The sequence below is a fragment of the Scyliorhinus torazame genome, chromosome 7 (genome assembly GCF_047496885.1).
Source record: "Scyliorhinus torazame isolate Kashiwa2021f chromosome 7, sScyTor2.1, whole genome shotgun sequence".
NCBI classification, from domain to species: domain Eukaryota; kingdom Metazoa; phylum Chordata; class Chondrichthyes; order Carcharhiniformes; family Scyliorhinidae; genus Scyliorhinus; species Scyliorhinus torazame.
This window is the reverse complement of record NC_092713.1, coordinates 257,176,586-257,203,128: the sequence shown is the minus strand read 5'-3', so window position 1 is coordinate 257,203,128 and position 26,543 is coordinate 257,176,586. Positions and strand designations below refer to the sequence as shown.

General features: G+C 45.5%; 1 protein-coding gene across 2 annotated transcripts in view; it reads left to right on the top strand.

The window, feature by feature from the left end:
• LOC140426984 (testican-1-like) overlaps window positions 1-26,543 on the top strand; it is a 959,619-nt gene that overhangs the window by 725,907 nt on the left and 207,169 nt on the right. For both annotated transcript variants that reach the window (XM_072512339.1, XM_072512338.1), the window contains exon 5: window positions 21,402-21,534. In XM_072512339.1, the coding sequence (XP_072368440.1) occupies window positions 21,402-21,534 (133 nt within the window). The remainder of the gene's footprint in view (window positions 1-21,401; window positions 21,535-26,543) is intronic.

The window sequence follows — 26,543 nt, the reverse complement described above, 5'->3', positions numbered from 1 at the left end:
ACAGCTCCAGGGTTCCTGGTTCCTTTCCCGACTTGGGCCACTGTCTGCGCGGAGTCTGCGCGTTCGCCCCCTGTCTGCATGGGTTTCCTCTGGGTGCTCCGATTTCCTCCCACAAGTCCCGAAAGACGTGCTGTTAGGTAATTTGGACATTCTGAATTCTCCCTCTGTGTACTCGAACAGGCGCCGGAGTGTGGCAACTAGGCGCTTTTCACAGTAACTTCATGGCAGTGTTAATGTAAGCCTACTTGTGACAATAAAGATTATTATTTTAATATGGCACCTGGAAATGACAGTGGGGCACATGACATCCATCCCACCCCGCCGCACAGAATGATGGGAAACCCCCTACTGCATGATTAATTAGGCCTGCATTGTCTAGACAGCACAAATTCCCGCCAGCTTCCATGACGGGAAAACCTGACCCCGCCACAGAACTTGGTCCCAGAATGGAAAATTTCACCCATTGTCTGACAGGTATGGTTCTGTGAGTATGACTATGTCAGGCTGTTACTTGATCAGTCTGTGAAACAGCTCTCCCAATTTTGGCACAAGCCCCCAGATGTCCGTAAGGAGAAATGTTCATGAGTCGACAGTGTCCTAATATACATTTATGTACACAATGGAGTGCAGACAGGCAGTGACTGACACACAGGATGACCAGTAAGCACACAGAACAGAGCAGCCAATCACCAGACAGGACACAACCACTATAAAGCCAGAGGGCACCGGTTTTCCCGCTCTCTCAGGACCCAGCCCCTGAGACAGTTAGAGTTAGTGAGCTGGCAGTGCAAACACCATGTGGTAGCTAGTAAGTCTGGTTAGGCTAGTATCAGATCTCCAGTCAAGTCAGCATAGTGTCAACCCACAGTTGAATATGTATAATAGTTTAGATGTTAAATAAAATCGTGTTGCATCTTATCAAGTGTTGGAGGTCTGTCTCTCGCGACACTGCATCAAGTGCAGTCCACATCGATCCAGCCTACCCAACACATCATGGTACCAGTGAGTGATGCTGATAATTGACGGACCTACCTTGAGTGAATCAGCGTTGACCAGCAAACAGCCATCCGGTGACATGGAAAACGTCCGCCCTCCTCCGCAGCTCCGCATCGCCGGCAACCTCGGTGCAAATTGGAAGATCTTCAAATAAAAGTTCTAACTCTATCTAGAAGCCACCGACCTCGAGGCCGCATCAGACGCCAGGAAGATCGCACTATTCCTCCCCATAGCCGGGGACCACGCCATCCACATCTATAACTCCCTTACATTCGCTGAAGGCGAAGACAAGACGAAATTTAAAACAGTCCTACTGAAGTTCAACAGCCACTGCGACATTGAGGTGAATGAGAGCTTTGAACGGTACATCTTCTAGCAGAAGCTTCAGGGTAAGTATGAACCTTTTCAATCCTTTCTGACCCATCGCAGCATCCTAGCGCAGTCATGTAACTATGACTCGACCACTGATTCCATGATCCGGGATCAGATTGTTTTCGGGGTCCACTCCGATTCCCTTCGCCAGCAGCTCCTGAAAGTTAAGCAGCTCACCCTCACCATCGCCATCGAAACGTGCGTTCTCCACGAACATGCTAACAATCGGTACTCCCACATCAGGGCGGCAGAAACGGCAAAGCTAACCTCCCACGAGGCAGAACGGGTGCAGGTCATCGCACCAATGCAGGGCCTAAGTATCGACGAGAGTGGCCATTCCGCGCACTTTTCCCGGGCCCTGCGCATGCGCGCCACGACCGAGGGGACGGCGAGACCGACGACCAGACTGCGCAGGTGCATACGTCGTTCGACCACACTGCGCATGCGCGATGGCGCATGGAACGCGCTGACGTTGGCGTTATGACGTGACCGAATTGTGGCTCCGCCCATTTAAAGCGGCAATGTCCGGCAAAATCACGGCGGTCACTACAGTGTGGCAAGCTTGGCCACTACGCAGCCCTTTGCAGATCTGCTCCACTGCCCAGCATCCAGCGATCCTAGCCGCGGCGCAGAAGCGTCCATTCAATACAGCAGGCCATGCCAGACTCCGACCCCGACAGCCCAACAGATCCTGATGCTGCGTGCCTCAAATCTCCATACCGGGTGGGCATCATTACGAAGCATGCGCTGCCTTTCTCCAAGACAGCTGAGCACCTCCCGATCCTCAGCGTGGATCCCGACGACGAGTGGTGTGCTGTCCTCACAGTCAACAAGGCTCGCATCCGGTTCAAACTGGACACCGGCGCATCGACGAACCTCATCTCCAACTCCGATCTCGACACCATCCGCGTCAGACCAATCATTCTTCCACCGGCCTGCCAGCTCCTTGACTACAATGGCAATGCCATAGCTGCCAGTGGCTCATGCCAACTCGGAGTTTCCAATAAGTCATTTAAAGTGACACTGTGATTTGAGATTGTGGGCCCTGACAGAGCATCCCTGCTCGGTGCTCGGGCCTGCAAACTCCTGAACTTGGTTCAGCGAGTCCACACCATGTCATCCTCACAGGCGACGGCCTCACCTGATGAGAACTTCCAGGCTGAAATTGATGACATCATCACGCAGTACCACAGCGTGTTCGACGGAATGGGCACACTCCCATACCGATACAAAATCCTGCTCAAACAGAACGCCGCCCTTGTGATCCACGCACCACGTCGGGTGCCGGCACCCCTCAAGGACCGCCTCAAGCAGCAGTTACAGGACCTCCAGGACCAGGGCATCATATCAAAGGTCACAGAACCCACGGACTGGGTCAGCTCCATGGTCTGCGTCAAGAAGCCGTCAGGGGAACTTAGAATCTGCATCGACCCCAAGGATTTAAACTGCGACATCATGAGGGAACATTACCCGATACCAAAATGAGAGGAGTTGACCAGCGAGATGGCTCATGCCAAACTCTTTACGAAGCTGGATGCCTCCAAGGGGTTCTGGCAAATACAGCTGGATGCATCCAGTCGCAAGCTGTGCACATTCAATACCCCGTTCGGTCACTACTGCTACAACCGGATGCCTTTTGGCATCACCTCTGCCTCAGTGGGATTTCACCACATCATGGAACAGATGATGGAGGGTATCGAGGGGGTGCGCGTGTATGTTGACGATGTCATAATCTGGTCCACAACTCCTCAAGAACACATTGATCGCCTCAAGCAGGTATTCCGCAGAATCCATGAGCATGGCCTCCGACTCAACAGAGCCAAGTGCTCGTTCGGTCAACCAGAATTCGTCGCCCGCCGCAGAGACTAAACTTATCGACTGAACTTTTGCACAACTGTGTTACCTTATCGTTTTGACCTCTGTAAATATCGTTGTTACCGTTTCATCTGCCCTATATCTGCACTTGCAACACCTTCCTGTGTACATAAGGTCATTTTAGCATATTCTGTATATAGTCACGCACATATACACATCCATTAAATTGCACCTTAATATTTATTATCTCAACACACTCCGTACAGAACAACAACAAAAAAGGTGGGGGGGGGGGGAGATGTCATAATATACATCTATGTATACAATGGAGTGCAGACAGGCAGTGACTGACACACAGGATGACCAGTAAGCACACAGAACAGAGCAGCCAGTCACCAGACAGGACATGGACCACTATAAAGCCAGAGGGCACCAGTTTTCCCACTCGCTCGGGACCCAGTCTCTGTGACAGTCAGAGTTAGTGAGCAGGCCAGTGCAAACACCATGTGGTAGCTAGTAAGTCTGGTTAGGCTAGTATCAGACCTCCAGTCAAGTCAGCATAGTGTCAACCCACAGTTGAACATGTATAATAGTTTAGATGTTAAATAAAATTGTGTTGCATCTTATCAAGTGTTGGAGGTCTGTCTCTCGCTAAACTGCATCAACTCAGTTCACATCAACCCAGCCTACCCAACACATCGGACAGCGCTGGGTTTGTTATTGTTGATTCCATTGTCTATCTAGGTCGATGTCACGTGGTCCATCTGGTTTTGATCCTGTTAGATTTTGGAGTGGCTTGATACAACTGAGTAGCTTACTAGACCATTTCAAAGGGCATTTAAGTCAACCACAGTGCTGTGGGTCTGGAGTCACCTGTAGGCCGGATGAGGTAAGGACAGGGGACTTCTTATTCCTATTAAATAGGTAACCTCATTAATTGAAAATGCCACTGCATAAATTAGAATTAGGCCAGTGTACTACCATCAGCTTGGATGCATCTCTCTCCCTGAATGTAGCAAGCACAAATGCCCGCCAGCAAAACATCTATCTGCCTCTGTACAGACGTGTGGCATTATGACCTACTCATTATGATCATTCAAAGGACCTGGCTGTAATTCCTGTTGATAAATAAACCATTCTGAATTTTCCTTTACTTCCTTTCGGGTTTTCATTTTGTTCTGTTTCCTGTTCCTCTTCCTCACTATGTTTACCATGCACCCCAAGCCATCCCAACTAAAATGTATTACTTGATTTTTTTTGTCAGCACTTCATCTTGCTGGCCACGAGCAGTTTTATTGAAGGCATGCACTTACTCATACGGTTGGTTTCCATCCTATTCTTTGCTTTCATGCTTGCCAAAAAGTTAGTTGCCCATGGAGGTTGAGATGGAATGAAGAATACATTAGTAACAAAGTTCATTACTATGGTTACTATTATAATGGGAAAGATGCACACAGTCACCAAGGTAACTTGTGCTGACAGCAGGTTAAACTTGTTGAATACTTTCTGAGCCATTGATGGATTAGAAACGTCTCTTTATCTTCAAATTGCAGGCACGAGCAAACAGTGCCCAACCAAAATATCTCAAACGTTGAAAACAAGGCACAGTACTTGTGTTTGGCATTTATCACATCTTCCTGTGCAACTTATTTAGCATCAAGCTACAAATATTCATATTTTTAAATTGCTTACATTTCCAAAGCATTAAATGTTTGTCAATGAGTTACAAACTTCAATACATCACCAACACCAGAAGCATTGTGAGAGTGGTGGGTGGCAACAAGGTCTGTTGCATTTGGCAAGGTTGCCACTGTTGCACCAATTCTTCAACTGCTTACCCATCCGTGCCTAGCCACCAGAGGTAGGTGCTTGCCAGCATCTTCATCTTTTATAAATCCTGGGTGGGCACTATGCAGCTCCTGTAGGAGGGACCCCCTGGCAGGAGCTGGAACAACTACTCATGATCTCCACAGGATCACGACATCCTCACATGGCAACTCATCCTGATGAGTGAAGTAGGGCCTCAGTTGCTCAGACTTCTCATTGCGCCATTCTGTCTGTATCATTCTTTTCATCTTCTAGAGCATTGGGTCTCTTTGATTCCAATTTTGAATGTGTCCAGCAGACACTGGCAAAGTATTTAGGAAGTTCAAAGAACAAAGAACAAAGAAATGTACAGCACAGGAACAGGCCCTTCGGCCCTCCAAGCCCGTGCTGACCATGCTGCCCGACTAAACTACAATCTTCTACACTTCCTGGGTCCTTATCCCTCTATTCCCATCCTATTCATGTATTTGTCAAGATGCCCCTTAAATGTCACCATCGTCCCTGCTTCCACCACCTCCTCCGGTAGCGAGTTCCAGGCACCCACTACCCTCTGCGTAAAAAACTTGCCTCGTACATCTACTCTAAACCTTGCCCCTCTCACCTTAAACCTATGCCCCCTAGTAATTGACCCCTCTACCCTGGGAAAAAGCCTCTGACTATCCACTCTGTCTATGCCCCTCATAATTTTGTATACCTCTATCAGGTCTCCCCTCAACCTCCTTCGTTCCAGTGAGAACAAACCGAGTTTATTCAACCGCTCCTCATAGCTAATGCCCTCCATACCAGGCAACATTCTGGTAAATCTCTTCTGCACCCTCTCTAAAGCCTCCACATCCTTCTGGTAGTGTGGCGACCAGAATTGAACACTATACTCCAAGTGTGGCCTAACTAAGGTTCTATACAGCTGCAACATGACTTGCCAATTCTTATACTCAATGCCCTGGCCAATGAAGGCAAGCATGCCGTATGCCTTCTTGACTACCTTCTCCACCTGTGTTGCCCCTTTCAATGACCTGTGAACCTGTACTCCTAGATCTCTTTGACTTTCAATACTCTTGAGGGTTCTACCATTCACTGTATATTCCCTACCTGCATTAGACCTTCCAAAATGCATTACCTCACATTTGTCCGGATTAAACTCCATCTGCCATCTCTCCGCCCAAGTCTCCAAACAATCTAAATCCTGCTGTATCCTCCGACAGTCCTCATCGCTATCCGCAATTCCACCAACCTTTGTGTCGTCTGCAAACTTACTAATCAGACCAGTTACATTTTCCTCCAAATCATTTATATATACTACAAAGAGCAAAGGTCCCAGCACTGATCCCTGTGGAACACCACTGGTCACAGCCCTCCAATGAGAAAAGCATCCTTCCATTGCTACTCTCTGCCTTCTATGGCCTAGCCAGTTCTGTATCCACCTTTCCAGCTCACCCCTGATCCCGTGTGACTTCACCTTTTGTACTAGTCTACCATGAGGGACCTTGTCAAAGGCCTTACTGAAGTCCATATAGACAACATCCACTGCCCTACCTGCATCAATCATCTAAGTGACCTCCTCGAAAAACTCTATCAAGTTAGTGAGACACGACCTCCCCTTCACAAAACCGTGCTGCCTCTCACTAATACGTCCATTTGCTTCCAAATGGGAGTAGATCCTGTCTCGAAGAATTCTCTCCAGTAATTTCCCTACCACTGAAGTAAGGCTCACCGGCCTGTAGTTCCCGGGATTATCCTTGCTGCCCTTCTTAAACAGAGGAACAAGCTATTGCCAATGGGGATTTACAAAGCACTCCTCACGTACAGAAATAGATCGCAGAGTGCCTTAAAATATAGAGGAAAGAGATAATATTTCAAGGCCGGTATGATCTCCTGGGGTACTAATGGTGGTGAGATACTCTTTGGCGGGACAGGCGACTTAATGCATTCGCATTGGTAATTTGCGTGACAGGTTGGTGCTGGAAAACATAATTGTAGGCTGCCAGCAGCAAGGCAGTAGGTTTCACCCTCACCGAGGCTATGGGCAATATGGACCTGCCTTCCCTTAAAAGGCTCAGTAATGGCTTGTGGTCGGTCACTATGCCAAACTGCCGTCTGGACATACTGGTGGAATCTTTTCACATTGTATAAAGCTGCTGGCCCCTTCTCAATCTGGGAATAGTTTTGTTCTACCTGTGAAAGGGTCCTCGAAGCAAAGGAGATAGCGTCAGAGTTTGCACGCTCCCGTGTGATTGGCTGGTCACATGGTCCGTGGAATCCACCCCCCCCAAAGGGGCCACGCTACCACACTTCACAAGACTTTTGTCTGGAACCATGCTTTCTGTTCCCCATTCTGGGCTCACCAATTCCCCCTCCTTTTCCAGTGTCTATTGCCCATGTCCAACATTATCTCTTTCCTCTATATTTTAAGGCACTCTGCGATCTATTTCTGTACGTGAGGAGTGCTTTGTAAATCCCCATTGGCAATAGCTTGTTGTTGTTTTTCTTCCCGCACCTTGTGGTGCACAAGGCAGACTTTCATCTGTTCCCATAGTGAATTCTTCCTGGAATAGGTCACTGGTCTGTCGCCAGAGGCTTATTATTTGAGAGGCACCGCTCCTCATCAAGCATGGTCAACCGGGAGTCCCTCTCACTCTTACTGCTTGATATTGGTGCGTCGGAAGCATTTGCAACCTGTTTGACCATGTTATGAACCCATCTAAGTCCTAGGGTGAGACTTGAACCCAGAGCTTCTGGCTCCAAGGCAGGGATGCTACCCGTTTTCCCACAAAAATTCCCATAGACCTTCATGCTGATGTCATAATATACATTTGAGAACTTCATTTTGTATTCAGCATGCAGTAATAGGCCCCAAAATATATTTTCAGACCTTGAAATTCCATTAAAAACTCCTCATTTATTATGTACATCTTAAAGAAACGTCTGTAGAATTGTTGAAGAAATGTGAGAAAACGCCTGTGAATTCTGGATATCTGGAAGAAAAAGATTGCCAACCCCTTATTTATACCTTGTTCTTGTTATTCTGATATCTCTTTGTTTCCTTCTCCTTCTCTCTCTCTCTCTCTCTCTCTTGCTTATTATGTTTCACATTAGTTTTGGCTTCATGCTGTGCTGTTGTGGTTTTGGCTGCCCCAATGACTAGCAATGTGATAAGTATTCTAAATTGGCCAACAAAGTCCTTTCAGAGTAAAATCCCATAATTTATTGAAATTTAAACTTTGTGCCCGGAAAGATGAGACACGAAGGTTCAGTCAGGGCGCTCGAGAGTTACAAGTTATCTAGGAAGGACCTAAAGAGAGAGCTAAGAAGAGCCAGGAGGGGACATGAGATGTCTTTGGCAGGTAGGATCAAGGATAACCCTAAAGCTTTCTATAGATATTTCAGGAATAAAAGAATGACTAGGGTAAGAGTAGGGCCAGTCAAGGACAGTGGTGGGAAGTTGTGCGTGGAGTCTGAGGAGATAGGAGAGGTGCTAAATGAATATTCACACAGGAAAAAGACAATGTTGTCGACGGGAATGCTGAGATTCAGGCTACTAGACTAGAAGGGCTTGAGGTTCTTAAGGAGGAGGTGTTAGCAATTCTGGAAAGTGTGAAAATAGATAAGTCCCCTGGGCCGGATGGGATTTATCCTAGGATTCTCTGGGAAGCTAGGGAGGAGATTGCTGGGCCTTTGGCTTTGATCTTTAAGTCATCTTTGTCTACAGGAGTAGTGCCAGAAGACTGGAGTATAGCAAATGTTGTCCCCTTGTTCAAGAAGGGGAGTAGAGACAACCCCGGTAACTATAGACCAGTGAGCCTTACTTCTGATGTGGGCAAAATCTTGGAAAGGTTTATAAGAGATAGGATGTATAATCATCTGGAAAGGAATAATTTGATTAGAGATAGTCAACACGGCTTTGTGAAGGTTAGGTCGTGCCTCACAAACCTTATTGAGTTCTTTGAGAAGGTGACCAAACAGGTGGATGAGGGTAAAGCAGTTGATGTGGTGTATATGGATTTCAGTAAAACGTTTGATAAGGTTCCCCACGGTAGGCTACTGCAGAAAATACGGAGACATGGGATTCAGGGTGATTTAGCAGTTTGGATCAGAAATTGGCTAGCTGGAAGAAGACAAAGGGTGGTGGTTGATGGGAAATGTTCAGACTGGAGTCCAGTTACTCGTGGTGTACCACAAGGATCTGTTTTGGGGCCACTGCTGTTTGTCATTTTTATAAATGACCTGGAGGAGGGCGTAAAAGGATGGGTGAGTAAATTTCCAGATGACACTAAAGTCGGTGGAGTTGTGGACAGTGCGGAAGGATGTTACAGAGGGACATAGATAAGCTGCAGCGCTGGGCTGAGAGGTGGCAAATGGAGTTTAATGCAGAAAAGTGTGAGGTGATTCATTTTGGAAGGAATAACAGGAAGACTGAGTACTGGGCTAATGGTAATATTCTTGGCAGTGTGGATGAGCAGAGAGATCTCGGTGTCCATGTACATAGATCCCTGAAAGTTGCCACCAAGGTTGAGAGGGTTGTTAAGAAGGCGTACGGTGTGTTAGCTTTTATTGGTATAGGGATTGAATTTCGGAGCCATGAGGTCATGTTGCAGCTGTACAAGACTCTGGTGCGGCTGCATTTGGAGTATTGCGTGCAATTCTGGTCGCCGCATTATAGGAAGGATGTGGAAGCATTGGAAAGGGTGCAGAGGAGATTTACCAGAATGTTGCCTGGTATGGAGGGAAGATCTTATGGGAGAAGGCTGAGGGACTTGAGGCTGTTTTCGTTAGAGAGAAGAAGGTTAAGAGGTGACTTAATTGAGGCATACAAGATGATCAGAGGTTTGGATAGGGTGGACAGTGAGAGCCTTTTTCCTCGGATTGTGATGTCTAGCACGAGCGGACATAGCTTTAAATTGAGGGGAGATAGATATAGGACAGATGTCAGAGGTAGGTTCTTTACTCAGAGAGTAGTAAGGGTGTGGAATGCCCTGCCTGCAACAGTAGTGGACTCACCAACACTAAGGGCATTCAAATGGTCATTGGATAGACATATGGACGATAAGGGAATAGTGTAGATGGGCTTTAGAGTGGTTTCGCAGGTCGGCGCAACATCGAGTGCCGAAGGGCCTGTACTGCGCTGTAATGTTCTATGTATCTAGTTTTGCTCTCATTAAGAGAATCCCAGAAGATCTTGGAGTGCTTTATTTATACAAACATGTCTTGAATTTGTTACAGGATGAATGAATATTTTTATGTTTATCTATGGTCATTCTCAATTAAAAAATATATACCAATTAACTTGTGCATTTGATGTAGTGGCTATGAATGCTAATTCTGGTTTGAGGTGTGTCTCGATGTCTAATCACACAACACTTGATCAGGTGGGGCCAGATTGGCCTTTAAAAATGGTGGATTGGACTATCTCAGCATTCAACAGTCACTGTGGCCCCTCTGATCTGCATCCAGGAGCAGCGAGACCCAGGAATCACCTCACAGTCCGGGCTCCGTTGCTGAACACCTTCCACGGGGATTGTTGCAGTCCCAGGAATTGACATCGCTCTTGGTGGCACTCCTGAGACAAGAGATCTGCCAATCATTTGACTGGCCCAGCTCCTCGAGGGCAGGGCTTCCTGACGTCTCTGCCATGGGGCAGGGGGCAGCAACACTGCCCTCAGGTGCAAAATTCAGCCACATAAGTGTGGCAAGGCTTTCAATTGTAAGTTGCAGCTTGAATGAGTGCCAGGCTGAGTGTAGCTGGCATGAGGTTTAATGAAAGAGTGGTAACGTTGGGCACGATTAGAAATGAAATGAAATGAAATGAAAATCGCTTATTGTCACAAGTAGGCTTCAATGAAGCTACTGTGAAAAGCCCCTAGTCGCCATATTCCAGCGCCTGTTCGGGGAGGCTGGTACAGGAATCGAACCGTGCTGCTGGCCTGCCTTGCTCTGCTTTAAAAGCCAGCGATTTAGCCCAGCTATCTAACGGCACTTTTTTTCGGGCTTCAACAGGGAACAGCGAGGCCGCATTTCCTGCATTGAGGAGAGCTAACGAGCGGAGCTCCTCAGTGCAGGAAGAGATCTCTTGACAACCCCACCCCCACCCCCCGATGTGACTCCTGGACCCCTCCCAATGCCCTAACCTACCTGTTGGCGGATACTTGAGTCCTCTGCACCCCTCCTCACAATGGTAGGGCACCCCCGATCCCTAACATGGGTAAAATGCTGCCTGGGTACCTTGGCACTGCCAACCTGGCAGTGCCTATGCCAGCCTAACAGTACCACCTTTGCTAAGGTATGCCTCGGCATTATTTAATAACTTAAGTACCGTGATTTTCAAAACTTTGGGTGAACTCACTGCATTAATGGTGCATACAAGTTGAAAGGGGCAGCAGTTCCACTGTCACAGCAACAAGGCCAGAGAATCAGCTCCAAAGTTTAATTGAATTATGCGGTCTCTGCCTGGAATTTGAAATAGAATAAATTTTCCCTTTTGTTCTAAAGCGGAACTTCTGAAGAAGAAAATAAATGAAGCATTCTAATACTATATTAAAACAATACCGTTACATGTAAATCATCTCCGGAAAGCAAACCAGGATTTTTAATTGAAGTCAGGGGCGGGATTCTCCGACCCCCCCGGCCGGTCGGAGAATCGCCGGGGGGCGGTGTGAATCCCGCCCCCGCTGGCCGCCGAATTCTCCGGCACCGAAAATTTGGCCGGCGGGGGGGGTGGGGGAAATCGCACCTCGTCGCGCCGGTCGGCGGCCCCGCTCCGGCACGCGATGGGCCGAAGTCCCGCTGCTGTCATGCCAGTCCCGCCGGCGTGAATCAAACCACCTCCCTTACCGGCGGGCCTGGCGGCGCGGGCGGGATCCGCGGTCCTGGGGGGGGGCGCACGGGGCGATGTGGCCCCGGGGGGTGCCCCCACGCTGGCCTGGCCCGCGATCGGGGCCCACCTATCCGCTGGCGGGCCTGTGCCGTGGGGGCACTCTTTTCCTCCCGCCTCGGCCATAGCCTCCGCGATGGCCGATGCGGAAGTGACCCCCCCCCCCCGCGCATGCGCGGGGATGCCGTCAGCAGCCGCTGATGAAGCATGCGTGGACGTCCGCCAAATGGCAAGTCCCTTTGGCCCCGGCTGGCATGGCGCCAAAGGCATTTCCCGCCAGCCAGCGGCGCGCCAACCACTCCGGCACGGGCCTAGCCCCTCAAGGTGAGGGCTTGGCCCCTAAAGGTGCGGAGAAATCCACACCTTTGGGTCGGCCCGACGCCGGAGTGGTTCCCGCCTCTCCATCCCGCCGGGACCCCCCGCCCCGCCGGGTAGGGGAGAATCCCGGTCCAGTAATGTGTCTTGAGGCTAAAACTAAATTGGATCAAACTAATAGCTATATTCCCATTATTAAGCTAGTTTTGTGTCCCAAATTAAGTCTTAAGATTTCAACTAGAGGACCATCGATTATTCTTTTTGGTTACTATGTACGTACTGTGTATGTTCCCTTGGCTGCAGAGAAATACTTCTCACTGTACTTCGGTACATGGGACAATAAATATCAATCAATCAGCCTAGAATGTTCCTCGAAGAACCAAAGCTATTTTAAAGTACATTTTTTTATGGACAAAACAGCAGTATGTTGTCATAGCCTAATACTTACAAAACACATTACAAAATGGCCGTCTTTATGAGAACATCTTCATTTTCCAATTTATTTTGAAGCATGTCAAATTCACAGTCAACTGGATTTGGTTTGTCACTTTGAGTTAGAATCATTAAAACCTCCTCCTATTTCTCTCCTTCCCTTTCAAAGTACCTTGTATGCATATTCACATGACACACTCGGTGAGTCTTTCTTCCATCTGGTGTTTTTACCACATAATTAATCTCACTTAATTTCCTTTCAATCTGATAAGGTCCACAAAACCTAGCTTTTAAAGGTTCACCTACCACTGGTAACAACACTAAAACTTTATCTGCAGTGGCATATCTATGAACTTTGGATTTCTTGTCCGCGACCCGTTTCATCACATTTTGTGCAACTTTCAAATGTTGTCTAGCCAATTCATCTGCTCTATTTAATCGTTCCCTAAAATTTGACACGTAATCTAATAATGTAATTTCCGATTTCTCACTCACCAATTTTTCCTTAATCAATTTAAGTGGCCCTCTTACCTCATGACTAACAATTAGTTCAAAAGGACTAAATTTGGTAGACTCATTAGGAGCATCCCTAATTGCAAACAGAACAAATGGAATTCCTTTATCCCAGTCCTCTGGATAATCTTGACAATAAGCCCTCAACATTGTCTTTATTACTCCTACTACCACTTCACCACTCTTTACTGGACTTTCCAACCTTACCTTATATAATGGAACGCTACTCCTCTCACCCTGAATTCCACATATTACCACCTTTTCTGGCAACATTCCACCCAAACTACATAACCCCTCACCTCTTACCATCCCTAATTGCAAACAGAACGAATGGAATTCCTTTATCCCAATCCTCTGGATAATCTTGACAATAAGCCCTCAAGATTGTCTTTAATGTCTGATGCCATCTTTCTAATGCTCCGTGCGATTCTGGATGGTATGCAGTTGATTTAAATTGTTTTATTCCTAAGCTATCCATTACTTCTTTGAATAACCTCGCGGTAAAATTTGATCCTTGATCCGATTGTATTTCTGTAGGTAGTCCATATCTAGTAAAGAATTTAAGTAATGCCTCCACCATCTTTTTAGCTGTAATATTATGTACTGGAATGGTCTCTGGAAACCTAATAGACATATCTACTCCTACTACCACTTCACCACTCTTCACTGGACTTTCCAACCTTACTTTATATAATGGAACGCTACTCCTCTCATCCTGAATTCCACAAATTACCACCTTTTCTGGCAACATTCCACCCAAACTACATAACCCATCATCTCTTACCATCAAAGATTGACTAGCCCCTGTATCTCTTAAAATTGTGTCTGCTTTACCTGCTCCTCCTGATGAGTAAACTTTACCCACACAAGTAAATTATTTAAAGACATCTGGCACCTTCTTATCAATCACCTCTTGATCAGGCTGTACAATCTTTTGCACCTCCTTCGCTTCACTTGGGCTTTCCTTTACCACTTTAACACACCTATTGTCTTACCCTGTTTACCACATCTGCCTTCCCAATGCTTTTCTTCAACCACCATATGACTTTACATGGCCTAGTTTATTACAGTGAAAACATCTGAAACTTTTCATTTCTTTTCCACCCTCCTGGATTTCTTTTTTAATCTGAGGTACACTCTCCTTATTATCTCCCATAAGATCACCTTTACCGTTACCACTTGAGTATTTCTCATGTCCCCAGTTTCTATCCCTCACCGGCTGAAACTGATGTCGGAAACCAATCTTTGATTTATGGACTAATTCATAATTATCTGCCATTTCTGCTGCTAATCTCGCAGTTTTAACCCTCTGCTCTTCCACATGAGCTCTCACTACATCAGGAATTGAATTTTTAAACTCCTCCAAAAGTATAATTTCTCTGAGAGCTTCATACGTTTGGTCTATTTTCAAAGCCATTATCCACCTATCAAAATTACTCTGTTTGAGCCTTTCAAACTCCATGTATGTTTGCCCAAATTCTTTCCTTAAATTTCTAAACCTTTGTCTGTAAGCTTCAGGCACTAGTTCATATGCACCCAAGATGGATTTTTTAACCTCCTCATACGTCCCAGATACCTCCTCCAGTAGTGATGCAAACACTTCACTAGCCCTACCTACCAGCTTTGTTTGAATCAGTAATACCCACATGTCCTGTGGCCATTTCATTTGTTTAGCTACCTTCTCAAATGAAATGAAACCTTGGCAATGCTTGGACATATTTAAATAGATTCCCACCAAGCCTTCGACTTTGACGCTCTTTCTGACTAGCCTCATCACTGTCATCCAACTGTACGTTTCCCTTTACGTCTGCCAATTTTAACTGACTGTCATGTTTCATGGCCATTTTCTGAAGTTCAAACTCTCTCTCTTTATCTTTTTCCCTGATCTGTATCACCCTTTCTCTTTCTTTTTGTTCTGCTAGGGCTATTCTTTCTTTTCCCCTTTCTTCTCTCTCATTTTCTTTTTCCTCTCTCTCTCTTTCTCTTTCCGCTCTCTCTCTTTCATATTCAAGCTGCTTTAATTCTTTCTCATGCTCCATTTGTTTAATTTGCTACTGAATTTTTGCCATTTCCAATGAGTCAAACTCTATCTCAGGCAACTTTAAATGCTTAACCACTGCCGTAATTACCTCATCTTTTCGCATTTTGTCAGGTAATGTTAATTGCAATGATTTTGCCAAATCTAACAGTCTGCTTTTTGTCTCTGTCCGTAAGGTACTGCGTGTGACCATCTCCACCCCCAAAAACCTCTGAGCCTCTGAAAGAACCATTGTCCACAACACACTCCCCACTTAAACTAAAATGCCACACCTGAAAAGCAACCACAATATGCTCACCCATCACTGTCTTTAAGTTCACTAAGCCAATCCAATAGATAGACTTTTATCCTGAACGAGCCCCCAATTGTTATGGGCCAGGGTTTAGAGAATCCCAAAGTGTATCATGGAGTTCACCTGACCCACAACTTTTAATAGATTGTGGTATGGGGAGCACACGGCTCAATCTACAGGTGTGGTACAGCAGAAAATGGACCAGTCGTTTCTAAAACAAAACAATATTTATTCTATGAACTCAAGTTAACCTTTCTAAAACAAACAGTGAACATCTTAGCAACCAGTAAATCAAATACACCCCCCAAAGAAGACAACACTAAGTAATCTGTATGCTGTTCTTTTAACATCCAAAAGACTTAACAAACCTCCAAACAGGAGCACATCAGGGTTTACATTCAAGACTGAAAACATTTATATTTCTTCTGAATTCACCAAATGATCCATAGATAGTTTTTTGATGGCAGAGATCAACAGCAGTGCAGCTCACTTTTAACTTCAGATTCAGCTCACTGAAAAACACACACCCAAGCTTTCTCAAACTGAAACTAAAAAAACAGAAGTAGAGCTCAGCTCCACTCACACTCTGACATCACTCCAGTAACATAAGCAGCTCCATTTCTTTTTTTTTAATTGTTATTAAGGTTTTCACAGAATATCAGTAACAAAATGAAAAAGGAACCCAACAGGGTTAAATACAAAACACAGTCAAAAAACAACCCTCCATACCCCCCTCCCCCCTGTACATAAATAATAAATTAACACCCTGACTTAACACAAAGCCAACATAGCAAATATATACACCCCCTCAGGTCCCCCAGTGTAAATAAACATAAATAAGGTAAGAGCAGCTCCATTTCTTAAAAGTACATTTCTTAAACACCCATTTCTTAAAGGATACTCTCACATGAAAATATATAATAATTTTAAAATGGAGAATAACTTGTCCCATCCAGGAGGCAGACAGGAGAAATATACATAGATGTCAGCCTGACTACTTTATAACATTTTTTTAATAAAGGCTGGACTGATGAAATGGCTGCAAGGGACCTACGTTTGTCTTCGCTAATCGTTTTCTTTCTACATTTTCACATACATTTTTATGGTCCGCTTTTCTGTTCCTTGCAAGTTTACTCTCACCCTCCACTTTTCCCCTCTTAATCAACCTCTTGGCTCACCTTTGCTGAATCCAGAACTTCTCCCAATCTTCAGGCTCGCGACTTTTTCCAGCAACTTTATATGGCTACTTTTCAGATCGAATACTATCCTTAATGAGTCATTCATTTAGAAATGAAAAGTGATGCTCATTACATGCAATTTCTCCACTATTTCCACTCAAAATTTAAACATTTTCATATTCTTTTCTCTTATCCAACGCAAAAGAATATATGTTATTTTTTCTGTTTCACTTGGAATAGGAAGTGTTACTTATATATAAGTGATAGGACTTCACAATTCATGTTTGTTTAGATAACCAATGTGAGGTGGAGACACAAAAGCAATATCTGGAGAGTTACTGATTTGGATTTGCTACTTTATGTACTGTTGTGCTCTAAACTTTATTGCATTTGTATCATTTTTAAAACAATTAAGATTTACAACTTCCAGAATTTATATTTCTACATAGGCGCTGCACAGATTGATCACTTTTTAAAAAAGATGCCTGTATTACATTTTAGGATTCTCATGTAGCGCGCTCATATATGCTTCCCCAAGAACATTTGGCATTACCGCCAAACAGAAAACTGACCTTGTCATAGAGAGTTTTGCATGCTTCTCATGACACAAATTCTCTGTTCCTCCTTCTGTCTCTGTCTACTTTCTCCATGTGTTTGTATCTGTGGGCTGGTTGACTTCACCATCGAGTTCTCCTGTCTTGCAACTCTCCTTTGTGTTTGGCCACAGATCTTCTGCATCTTAACTTCCTTTCCATTGATAATGCTTCCAGGTCACGCATGGCCAGGTCACATGAACCAATTCTTATGAGGAAAGAAAATTTCAATTGATGCAAACTCTTGAAAGTACTTGTCAAACATTCTTAAAAACAATTACAGATTTTTGAAATATTTTAAAGTCATTATAAATTTTCCTTACTGTTAGCTTCTGAGTCAAAAATCATCACAATGCCACATTCCCACAACTCTTTGTATGTAAAGATCTGTGGGATTAGGTGGAAGAGGAGGCAGTGGTATTGTCACTGAACTAGTAATTCAAAGACCAAGGGCAGGATCTTCTGTTTGGGAGACTATATATTCTCCCACCGGAACTGAATTGCACTAGTTTTATGATCACCTTGTGGTCGTAAAGCAGGATGCAATTCTGTGTTCTTCTTAGGGGAATCCCGAAAACAGCCACCATTTTGAGCAGGCGGCCCGATAATGAAGTCCCATGGCCGGCAGCCCATCCACCCGCACCACAAATCAGCCATGACCCCCACCGACCGGACCGCAGCCTCCCATCTCCAGATTGCCTGGGTGGTCCCCCTACCACCAAGTACAGGGGTGACCTTACCCACACACCCTATGGACCCCTGTAATGGGGGACCCCACAGGGACTCCCTGCCTAAAGGAATCCTCTCCACAGACACCCCCACCCCACACACAAACCACACATCCCCCACACAGAAAAGAGACCCCTATCTGGAAGTGAGAGAGCAGTCCACCTGTCAATTCCTGGAAAGAGAGCAGCTGTGCCTGTGTCTGGTTCCCACAGATTTATTATCTACAATCCATTCATTGAGTAGTGGTTTGTGATTGACAGCTCGTAAAAACCATCTGCAGCTTTGATCCATTCATCTCCCTTCACACTTCAGTGGCCTAAGTGGTGAACCCCCAATGTTTGTAAATATTCCCCACATCAAATAGAGGTAAGTGCAGTGAAATCGCACTTGAGTGATTGGAATGCATTTAGTGCAACTTACATCCCTTGATGTGGGCAACGTTTACAAACATTGGGGTTTCACCACTTAGGCCACTGAGGCCTAAACAGAGATGAATAGATCAAAACAACAGATTGTTGTCGGCCACATGTCGGCCAGACCAGGTAAGGACGACAGATTTCCTTCCCTAAAGGGCATTAATAATTTTTATTGTTATTGTCACAAGTAGGCTTACATTAACACTGCAATGAAATTACTGTGAAAATTCCGACCCATGCCGGCGCCTGTTCGGGTACACAGAGGGAGAATTCAGAATGTCCAAATCATCTAGCAAGCATGTCTTTCGGGACTCGTGAGAGGAAACCGGAGCACCCGGGGGAAAGCCACGCAGACACAGGGAGAACGTGCAGACTCCGCACAGGCAGTGACCTAAGCGGGAATTGAACCTGGGACCCTGGAGCTGTGAAGCATCAGTGCTATCCACTGTGTTACCAGGCCACCCATTATTGAACCAGATGGGTTTTTACGACAATCGACAATGGTTTCATGGTCATCTTTAGAATCTTAATTCCAGATTTTGGTCTGGCTATAGGTGACTTCAAATCCGCAGCAATGTGGTTGACTCTCAAAGGCCCTCTGAAATGGCAGGCAGTTAGGTCTTGTACAAATAAGTATCTTAAAAATCCATTCCACAACGTTGTTTGATTTTCTGGAATAGGACAACACTAAGTAATCTGATGCATCTTGCATCACTTGCATGTCTGCCTGAGTGGCCTGATATATCTCAAAAGAGAGTCCCTGTGGTAATTCAGGAATCATTGCTATGCTGTGCATTACAGATTCTAACATGATTTTCATGTGCAATTTCAGTGTGGAAAATCACTCGAAAGTTAGCAAAACTTTGGTCCCTGCAGAGAAGGAGATGTAAAGGCCTGATAAATGGACCACTCCAAAAGAGTGCAATGTCCTACTGAACACACAAGATTAGATTTGGACATAAACAAACAAGTTTAGGTAACTAGGCAAGACCTCCATCTCTTCGCAAATTTGAATAAGTGCTTAGATCAATGCAATTTATCGTATTCTCAAACTCAGGCTTTTACACCACAGTCACCTTTCACATAAAAGGACACATTAGATTCATTAGATATGCAACATCTGAAGATTCTGTTCTGCTGGGTTAAGTGCATGACCCGCATTACAAAGCGAACAAACTTTCATCCAATTTGAGAAAGCTGAATGTTAAAATTTGAAATGATTCAGACAGGAGAAGATAATTTTAACCGGGGGCGGGATTCTCTCATGCCGCGGCAGAGTGTCCATGCTGTCGAATGCGACGGCGTGAACGGGCCGCTCCCAGGACTAATTCTGTCCCCTACAGGGGGCCAGCATGGTGCTGGAGCGGTTCACACCGCTTCAGTTGCCGATCCCAGCGCGAACTGGGCACCGTGGGATCCGCGCATGCACAGTGGCGCCGGCGCCAACACGCACATGCGCAGTGGCTTCCTTCAACGCGCCGGCCCCGATGCAACATGGCGCAGGACTACAGGGGCCGGCGCATAGGAAATGAGACCCCTAGACAGAGAGGACGGCCCGCCGATCGGTGGGCCCCTATCGCAGGCCAGGTCGCATCGGAGGCGCCCCCCGGGGTCGGAGCCCCCTCCACCCCCCACAGGCCGCCACCCAACACTTCCACCCTGAGTTCCCGCCGGCTGAGAGCAGGTGTGGACGGCGCCGGTGGGACTCAGTATTTCCACGACGGCCGTTCTGCCCATCCCGGCCCGAGAATCGACTGGCCGGCCGCATAGAGCGGCCCACGACCGGCGCCGCGCCAACCACGCCGGCGCCAATGGTGCCAATTCGCAGCTCTGCGACGTGGCCCGGTCACCCGGATTCTCCGGCCGGGCCCAGAGCTGAGAGAATCCTGCCCCATCAGTCTTGCACTAAATAGATTCCACTTCATCATGAATATGGCTAAAAAGAAAGTTACAAATGGTGCAATTCGCAGATATCCATATTCTTTTGATGGGGCTGGTGGTCTGATATAATGGCTGGAATTTTTCAAACCTCCTTGATGTCTCTTTCCCCCCCCCCCCACCCCTCCACCCCCTACCCCCAACATCCTTAGAAGTGGGCTGGCAACTGGGCAGTTGAAGGGTGGGAAAAATCAAGTGGGATGGTGCGGGGGTTGAGGGGGATGACGGTTGATTTATAGGTGAGATATTACCTGTTGAGAGAACAGCTAATAAGATCAGCTGACAGGAATGGACCAGGGATGGAAATGGGGTGGTTCCACAGTTTTATGGGATTAGAGACAAGGGACAAAGAGGACAAAGAGGGAGTGGGTGACATGGATGCAGATGGATGATGCCCAGTGCCTCCTTGCCAGTGCTGGTATCTTAATGGCCACTTAGAGTCCTTTTCCCCCTGCCTCTATGCCGCCACCATTGGTCCTTTATCAGCGGCAGAGGTACCCACGTCACATGCGTGCACCCTTTTCTCACAAAGGGACCTTCCCATCCATCCCCCTGAAGTGGAAATAGCTGCTTGATTCAGATTGCTGCCTCCAGCATAACCCCACTGACCTTGCACTCTGGTCTCCAGCGAAACTCCTGCTTGGGGACTGACTGCAGTCCCAGCAGTGACCACGATCCCTGGTGGCATTGCTGGGACTGGAGAGTCGCTTGCCTTCTGATTGGCCAGCAGCTCTTGGAGGTGGGACATTCTGCCTCAGGCGGTTCAGTGGGTGTGGGTGGCAGGCAATTTAGCCCCTGACCACCGTAAAATCTGGTCTTGGCTTTCAGGGTCAGCAGGATCGGGTCCCTCCCCGCTTTCCAGCTGGTGGGCAGGGCCACCACCTCCACATAAAATTCAGCCCAATTTGTGCACAAATATTTACTAATTTAATATTACCGTTTGACACCTTTGAATCTGTTTTTCCACTCAGATGATGCATCCCACTTTTGGAACATCTCCAGAAATAGTAACATGGAGATTTTTAATGTAATACATATACGCTTTATCATGTCATATAATCAACTGCATTTTTCATTTGCAGTCTCAGACAGAAAAAGGACAGTCTTCTTCGTAGACAATCGATGGGAGCTGCCAATTTGGTCAAATGCAAGCCCTGTGCAGTGATGCACCCCAGTTCTGTCTGCGGATCTGATGGCCACACTTACTCCTCTAAGGTAAAGTAATTTTGATTACTGCAGCAGTGAGGAAACAGTTTGTAATATGATTTACTTTATCATACCACCAATTTGGACGCAATGAGTTAAAAGATTTGGTCTGCCGACGGTTATGTAATATCTATTATTTGAGAATGGGAAAAAATGAAAACCATAAACCTCCTTAAATACAACTTCTGGTTAACAATGCAGAAGAAAAACCGAAAGATACACAAAAGTGTGGACCTGAAGATGGATAGAATTAAAGAAATCACAAATTCTGCATTGCATACGGGGGTTTGTTAATCTTTCCTCCAGAAGCAGTCTGTTTGAATGTAGGAACAAGTATGCTTGAGGTATTAAGTCAACTTCAAAATGAATTAAGGAAGCTAATTCATCTAGTGGGATTTTGTGAGGAATATTATTTATATGCTGCCAAGGAATTCCATTGAACCAGAAATCTGCAACTTTAAACTACCGAGACCAGCGGAAAGTGAGGAATGTTATTACAGAATGTGAAAGAATCTTAGCCTCAAAGAAGGTTATGCAAATAGATAATTCGTTTTACTTTTGCACAGAAAATGATTTTTTATTATGCTCGCTCCATCCATTTGACACCTCAGTTTATAAGATTTATTAGATCTCAGGATATAGTAATATTTTTATATAGTTTAGAGTCTCTTGTATTTAATATATCCACTTTGTGTGAAAGCATATAAGATTCTATAGCAGCCCATAGAATGGTTGAATAGAATGTAGCATGTTTTGGAAATCAAGGTGTCCAGTTATGTTGATTTTAAGTAACCAGGTCTGCGCTGTACAATGCATGAACACGTAACCTCCGCAGTTCAACACATATTACTTTCTGGATGATTAATTTGGTTTTGGCTGTTGTGACACTATGGCAAGTTATCAGTATTTTCCATGCTGGTTCATAATGCTGCGTAGTTGTCTTCCCTATCTAATGAGAGTGTAAATATTTATGTGTCATCCATTTATACATAGCTTTGTTTTCAAAATTCACCTTTCATTTTTTGCCTGATTTTTTTCCCAAAAGATTTTACTGAAGTAATAGTTTTAACGATGATTGGTTTGATAAGTTCCAAATACATAATTTCATAAATTTTTGTATAAAAAAGGTTCTGCGCGGGATTCTCCGACCCTCTGCCGGGCCGGAGAATCGCTGGGGGGGGGGGGTGAATCCCGCCCGGCGCCCCGACGCCAGCTGCCGGATTTTCCGGCGGCGGTTTTTCGCCGGGGGCAGGAATCGCGCCGCGCCGTCGGGGGTCGTTGCCAGCGACCCCCCCCCCCCAGCGATTCTCCGCCCCGCGATGGCCTGAGTGGCTGCCCGTTGTCGGCATAGCTACCCGCTCGCAAGTGGAGGGTAGCCAATTCAGCTTGTCAAAGGCCTATCAAATCCTGTTGTCAGAGACTGACTGGAATTTTCCTGTTGTACTTGAGGTCCCCGGATGCATCGGGGAATAATGTAGCTGTTAGGAGGTAGCCTCCTAGTGGCAGATCGGTAGGGCTGCGCTCCAGGTAGGTTTTGAGATTCTGCCTGCTTGACTTCAGCTGCAGCGGGTGGAAGAACTCCCCCTTCATAATTTGGCGTGACCACTGAGTTCAAATGGCCCTGCTGCCTTTGCGTATCCTTCATGTGTGATTCATGCCCTGACCCCATATCATTGGGAACTGGATCTGTCAGACATGGAAGCGGGACTTCTGGATCAAAACTCTATCTTCCATTTTGGAGTCTCTGTGGAGCTTTTCTTTTTTATCCTTTCATGGGGTGCGGGCATTTCTGGCAGGGCCATTATTTGTTGCCCATCCCTAATTGCTCTAACTGATATTAACTTTGTATTTCAGATTTATTAATTGAGTTTAAATTCCACATAGTGCCATGGTGAGATTTGAACCCATGTCCCCACAGGATTAGCGTTTGACTCTGAATGACTGGTCTACGGACATTACGACTCCGTGAAAATTCTGGCCTCGATGCAAGTTAGTGGCAGCAGGGTCAGCCCAGGACATAATTCAGTAGCAGGTGAGGTCCTATCTGAACTTTAGAATCATAAAATTTACAGTGCAGAAGGAGACCATTTGGCCCATCTAGTCTGCACCAGCCCTTGGAAAGAGCACCCTACTTAAACCCAAGCCTCCCCCCTATCTCCGTAACTCAGTAACCCCACCTAACCTTTTTTGACACTAAGAGGCAATTTAGCATAACCAATCCACCTAACCTGCACATTTTTGGACTGTGGGAGGAAACCAGAGCAGCTGGAGGAAACCCATGCAGACACGGGGAGAACGTGCAGACTCCGCACAGACAGTCACCCGAGGCCGGAATTGAACCCGGGACCCTGGAGATGTGAGGCAGCAGTGCTAACTATTGTGACACCGTGCTGCTTTACTGAGAATAACAGGGATTAAAAAAACTACTGCTTATTTCCTGAGAGTGCATTAGGTATTGGAAGATGTACCAAGGGGTTTCAGCACCATTACTAAAAACATGGAGGAGTTCAGTCTGCACAGTGTCGTATCGGCAGACTATAAAAACTGTGCTTGTGCAATGGCAGCTGACAGAAACGGTGTGGTAAATACTCTCTAACAATTTCCCTCCCTCCCTAATGGACATGGTCAAAATTGCTCCATTGTGGCCATGACTTCAGTTGCCTGGATCCCAAGCTCTGTAATTCCTCCCTATGATTCTCTGCCTCTCTACCTCACCTCCCTCCTTTTTTAAAAATAACTTTAGAATACCCAATTCATTTTTTCTAATTAAGGGGCAATTTAGCGTGGCCAATCCACCTACCCTGCACATCTTTTAGGTTGTGGGAGCGAAACCCACACAAACATGGGGAGAATGTGCAAACTCCTCACGGACAGTGACCCAGAGCCGGGATCGAACCTGCGACCTCAGTGCCGTGAGGCAGCAATGCTAACCACTGTGCCACCATGCTGCCCCTCACCTCCCTCCTTAACAGCTACCTTGGTAAGCAAGCTTTGATCATCTGACCTATTGGCCCAAATCTTCCGGTCTCCAGATTGTTGGACCCTGGACATACTACTGAAGTTGTGCATCGGGACTCCATGAAAATCCCAACGTACAGATCTATGTGGGAATGCTCAGGAATTTTAAGCTTCCAATTTGCCTGATCTTCAGGACCCTCCACAAACTTCTCCAACACTGAGCTAGAGTCAGAGACTTGGGACATTTCCGTGGGACTCACCTGAATAGTTGCCCAGGACATATTGTGGGTCTACCTACACCACACAGACTGCAATGGTTCAAGGAGGCAGCTCACCACCACCTTCTTCAGGGCTATTAGGGTAAGGCAATAAAAAGTTTGGCCTAGCCAGTGATGCCCACGTCCCGTAAATTAAATTTTACAATGTTAGACAGATTAAAAACTAGGCTAACACCTGGGTACCTCCACAACCAAGCCCATCAGCTCCCCTGACCATCCGACTACCCCCTACCACCTGATGACCTCCTGACTGCCCCCTAACCTAACTAACCCTGACCACCCACCTACCCCCCACAACCTGACTAACCCTGACTACCTGACCAACCTCCCCAATTTTCTGTTGCTCTGTGAACATGAATTTCCTTCAAAGCTCAGCTGATCGACAGTGAATTAAACATCTTTAACATTGTTTATTTGTTATTAATAGTTTTACCCATAAATTTTGCATCGTTGCATTTAAAAATGTTAAAGAATTCAAATTTCATCTGCCATGAGGTTACTTGTCAAATTGTAGGCAGTGCAACCTCCTTTTAACAACAGTGTGTGTAATGGACTAAAGGTTCTCGGAGAGAAAATTGTAGCTGCTACAGATCAGATTGGCTTTCAAGCACTTAATCATCCCAAGTATCTTGTCTATCTGTAGGCTCTGAAATTCTAGCGGCCCATTCCTATTCATGAATTTAATATACAATGGAATCTCATTATTGCAAAATTTTATCACACGTTACTTCTGAAAATGGTTGTATTTAATGTTGTTGAAAACTGCATTTGTGTCCTCGGAGTCCTTGGTAAGCAGTGCTTTGGTTCCCTCCATGAATTTGCAGTGATGGCATTTGCCTGTGTTATATAGTAATTAGCAATAATTATATGCAAAACAACATTGGGAAACATTTAAAATGGTGTTCAACAGCGGGCAGGACAAATATATTTCTCTAAAAGGAAAGAACAAACTAAACGCTAATGAGAGTCCATGGATGAATAATGACATGAGGGAACAATTGGGAGTTATGAAAGAGGCATACATTAAGTACAGAGATAGCAGATGGGTTCATATAAGAGAGAACACAAAGGGATTCGGAGAGAAGTCAAAAACGGGAAGGCAAGAAGGAACTACAAAATTATAATATCAAGGAACATAAAACAAAATAATAAAATACTTTACAGGCACATCAATTTTAAAAAAAAGGCTGTGTTGGGAAAAGAACCATTAAGGGATAGGCTCGTAGCACAGGTAACAATCGGGCCATTAGGTAAACATTAACTAATTATTTTGGTTTGCTATTGACCAGGGCAGTGGAACAGGTAGAGATGACACTGAATGATTGGATGAGCAATGAGTGTATTTAAAGTGTTTAACAGGCAGTGTATTGAATAAAATAATTGCAGTCAAAAAGGATAATACCCCTGATCCAAATGAATTGCAGCCATGCATTTTGAAAGCATTTAGGGAGGTGATAGCAGAGATATTACCATATATATTTAATAATTTGTTAGAATAAGGTGCAATACCAGGAGACTGGCAAATGGGTGACAAAATTAATATATTTAAGAAAGGGGACAGAACACGTCCAGCGAATTATAAGTCAATCAGTTTCACCTCCGGTAAGAGGAAAAATAATGGAATCCCAACTGAAGGAAAGAATAGAAGAACACAGAGAAACAAAGAATAGAATATTGCATAGCTAGCATGGATTTCAAAAACGAAAATCTCACTTGACCAATCTTGTTGGATTTTTAGAGGAGATAATAGAGAAAGCAGACAATGCTAATGTAGTAGATACA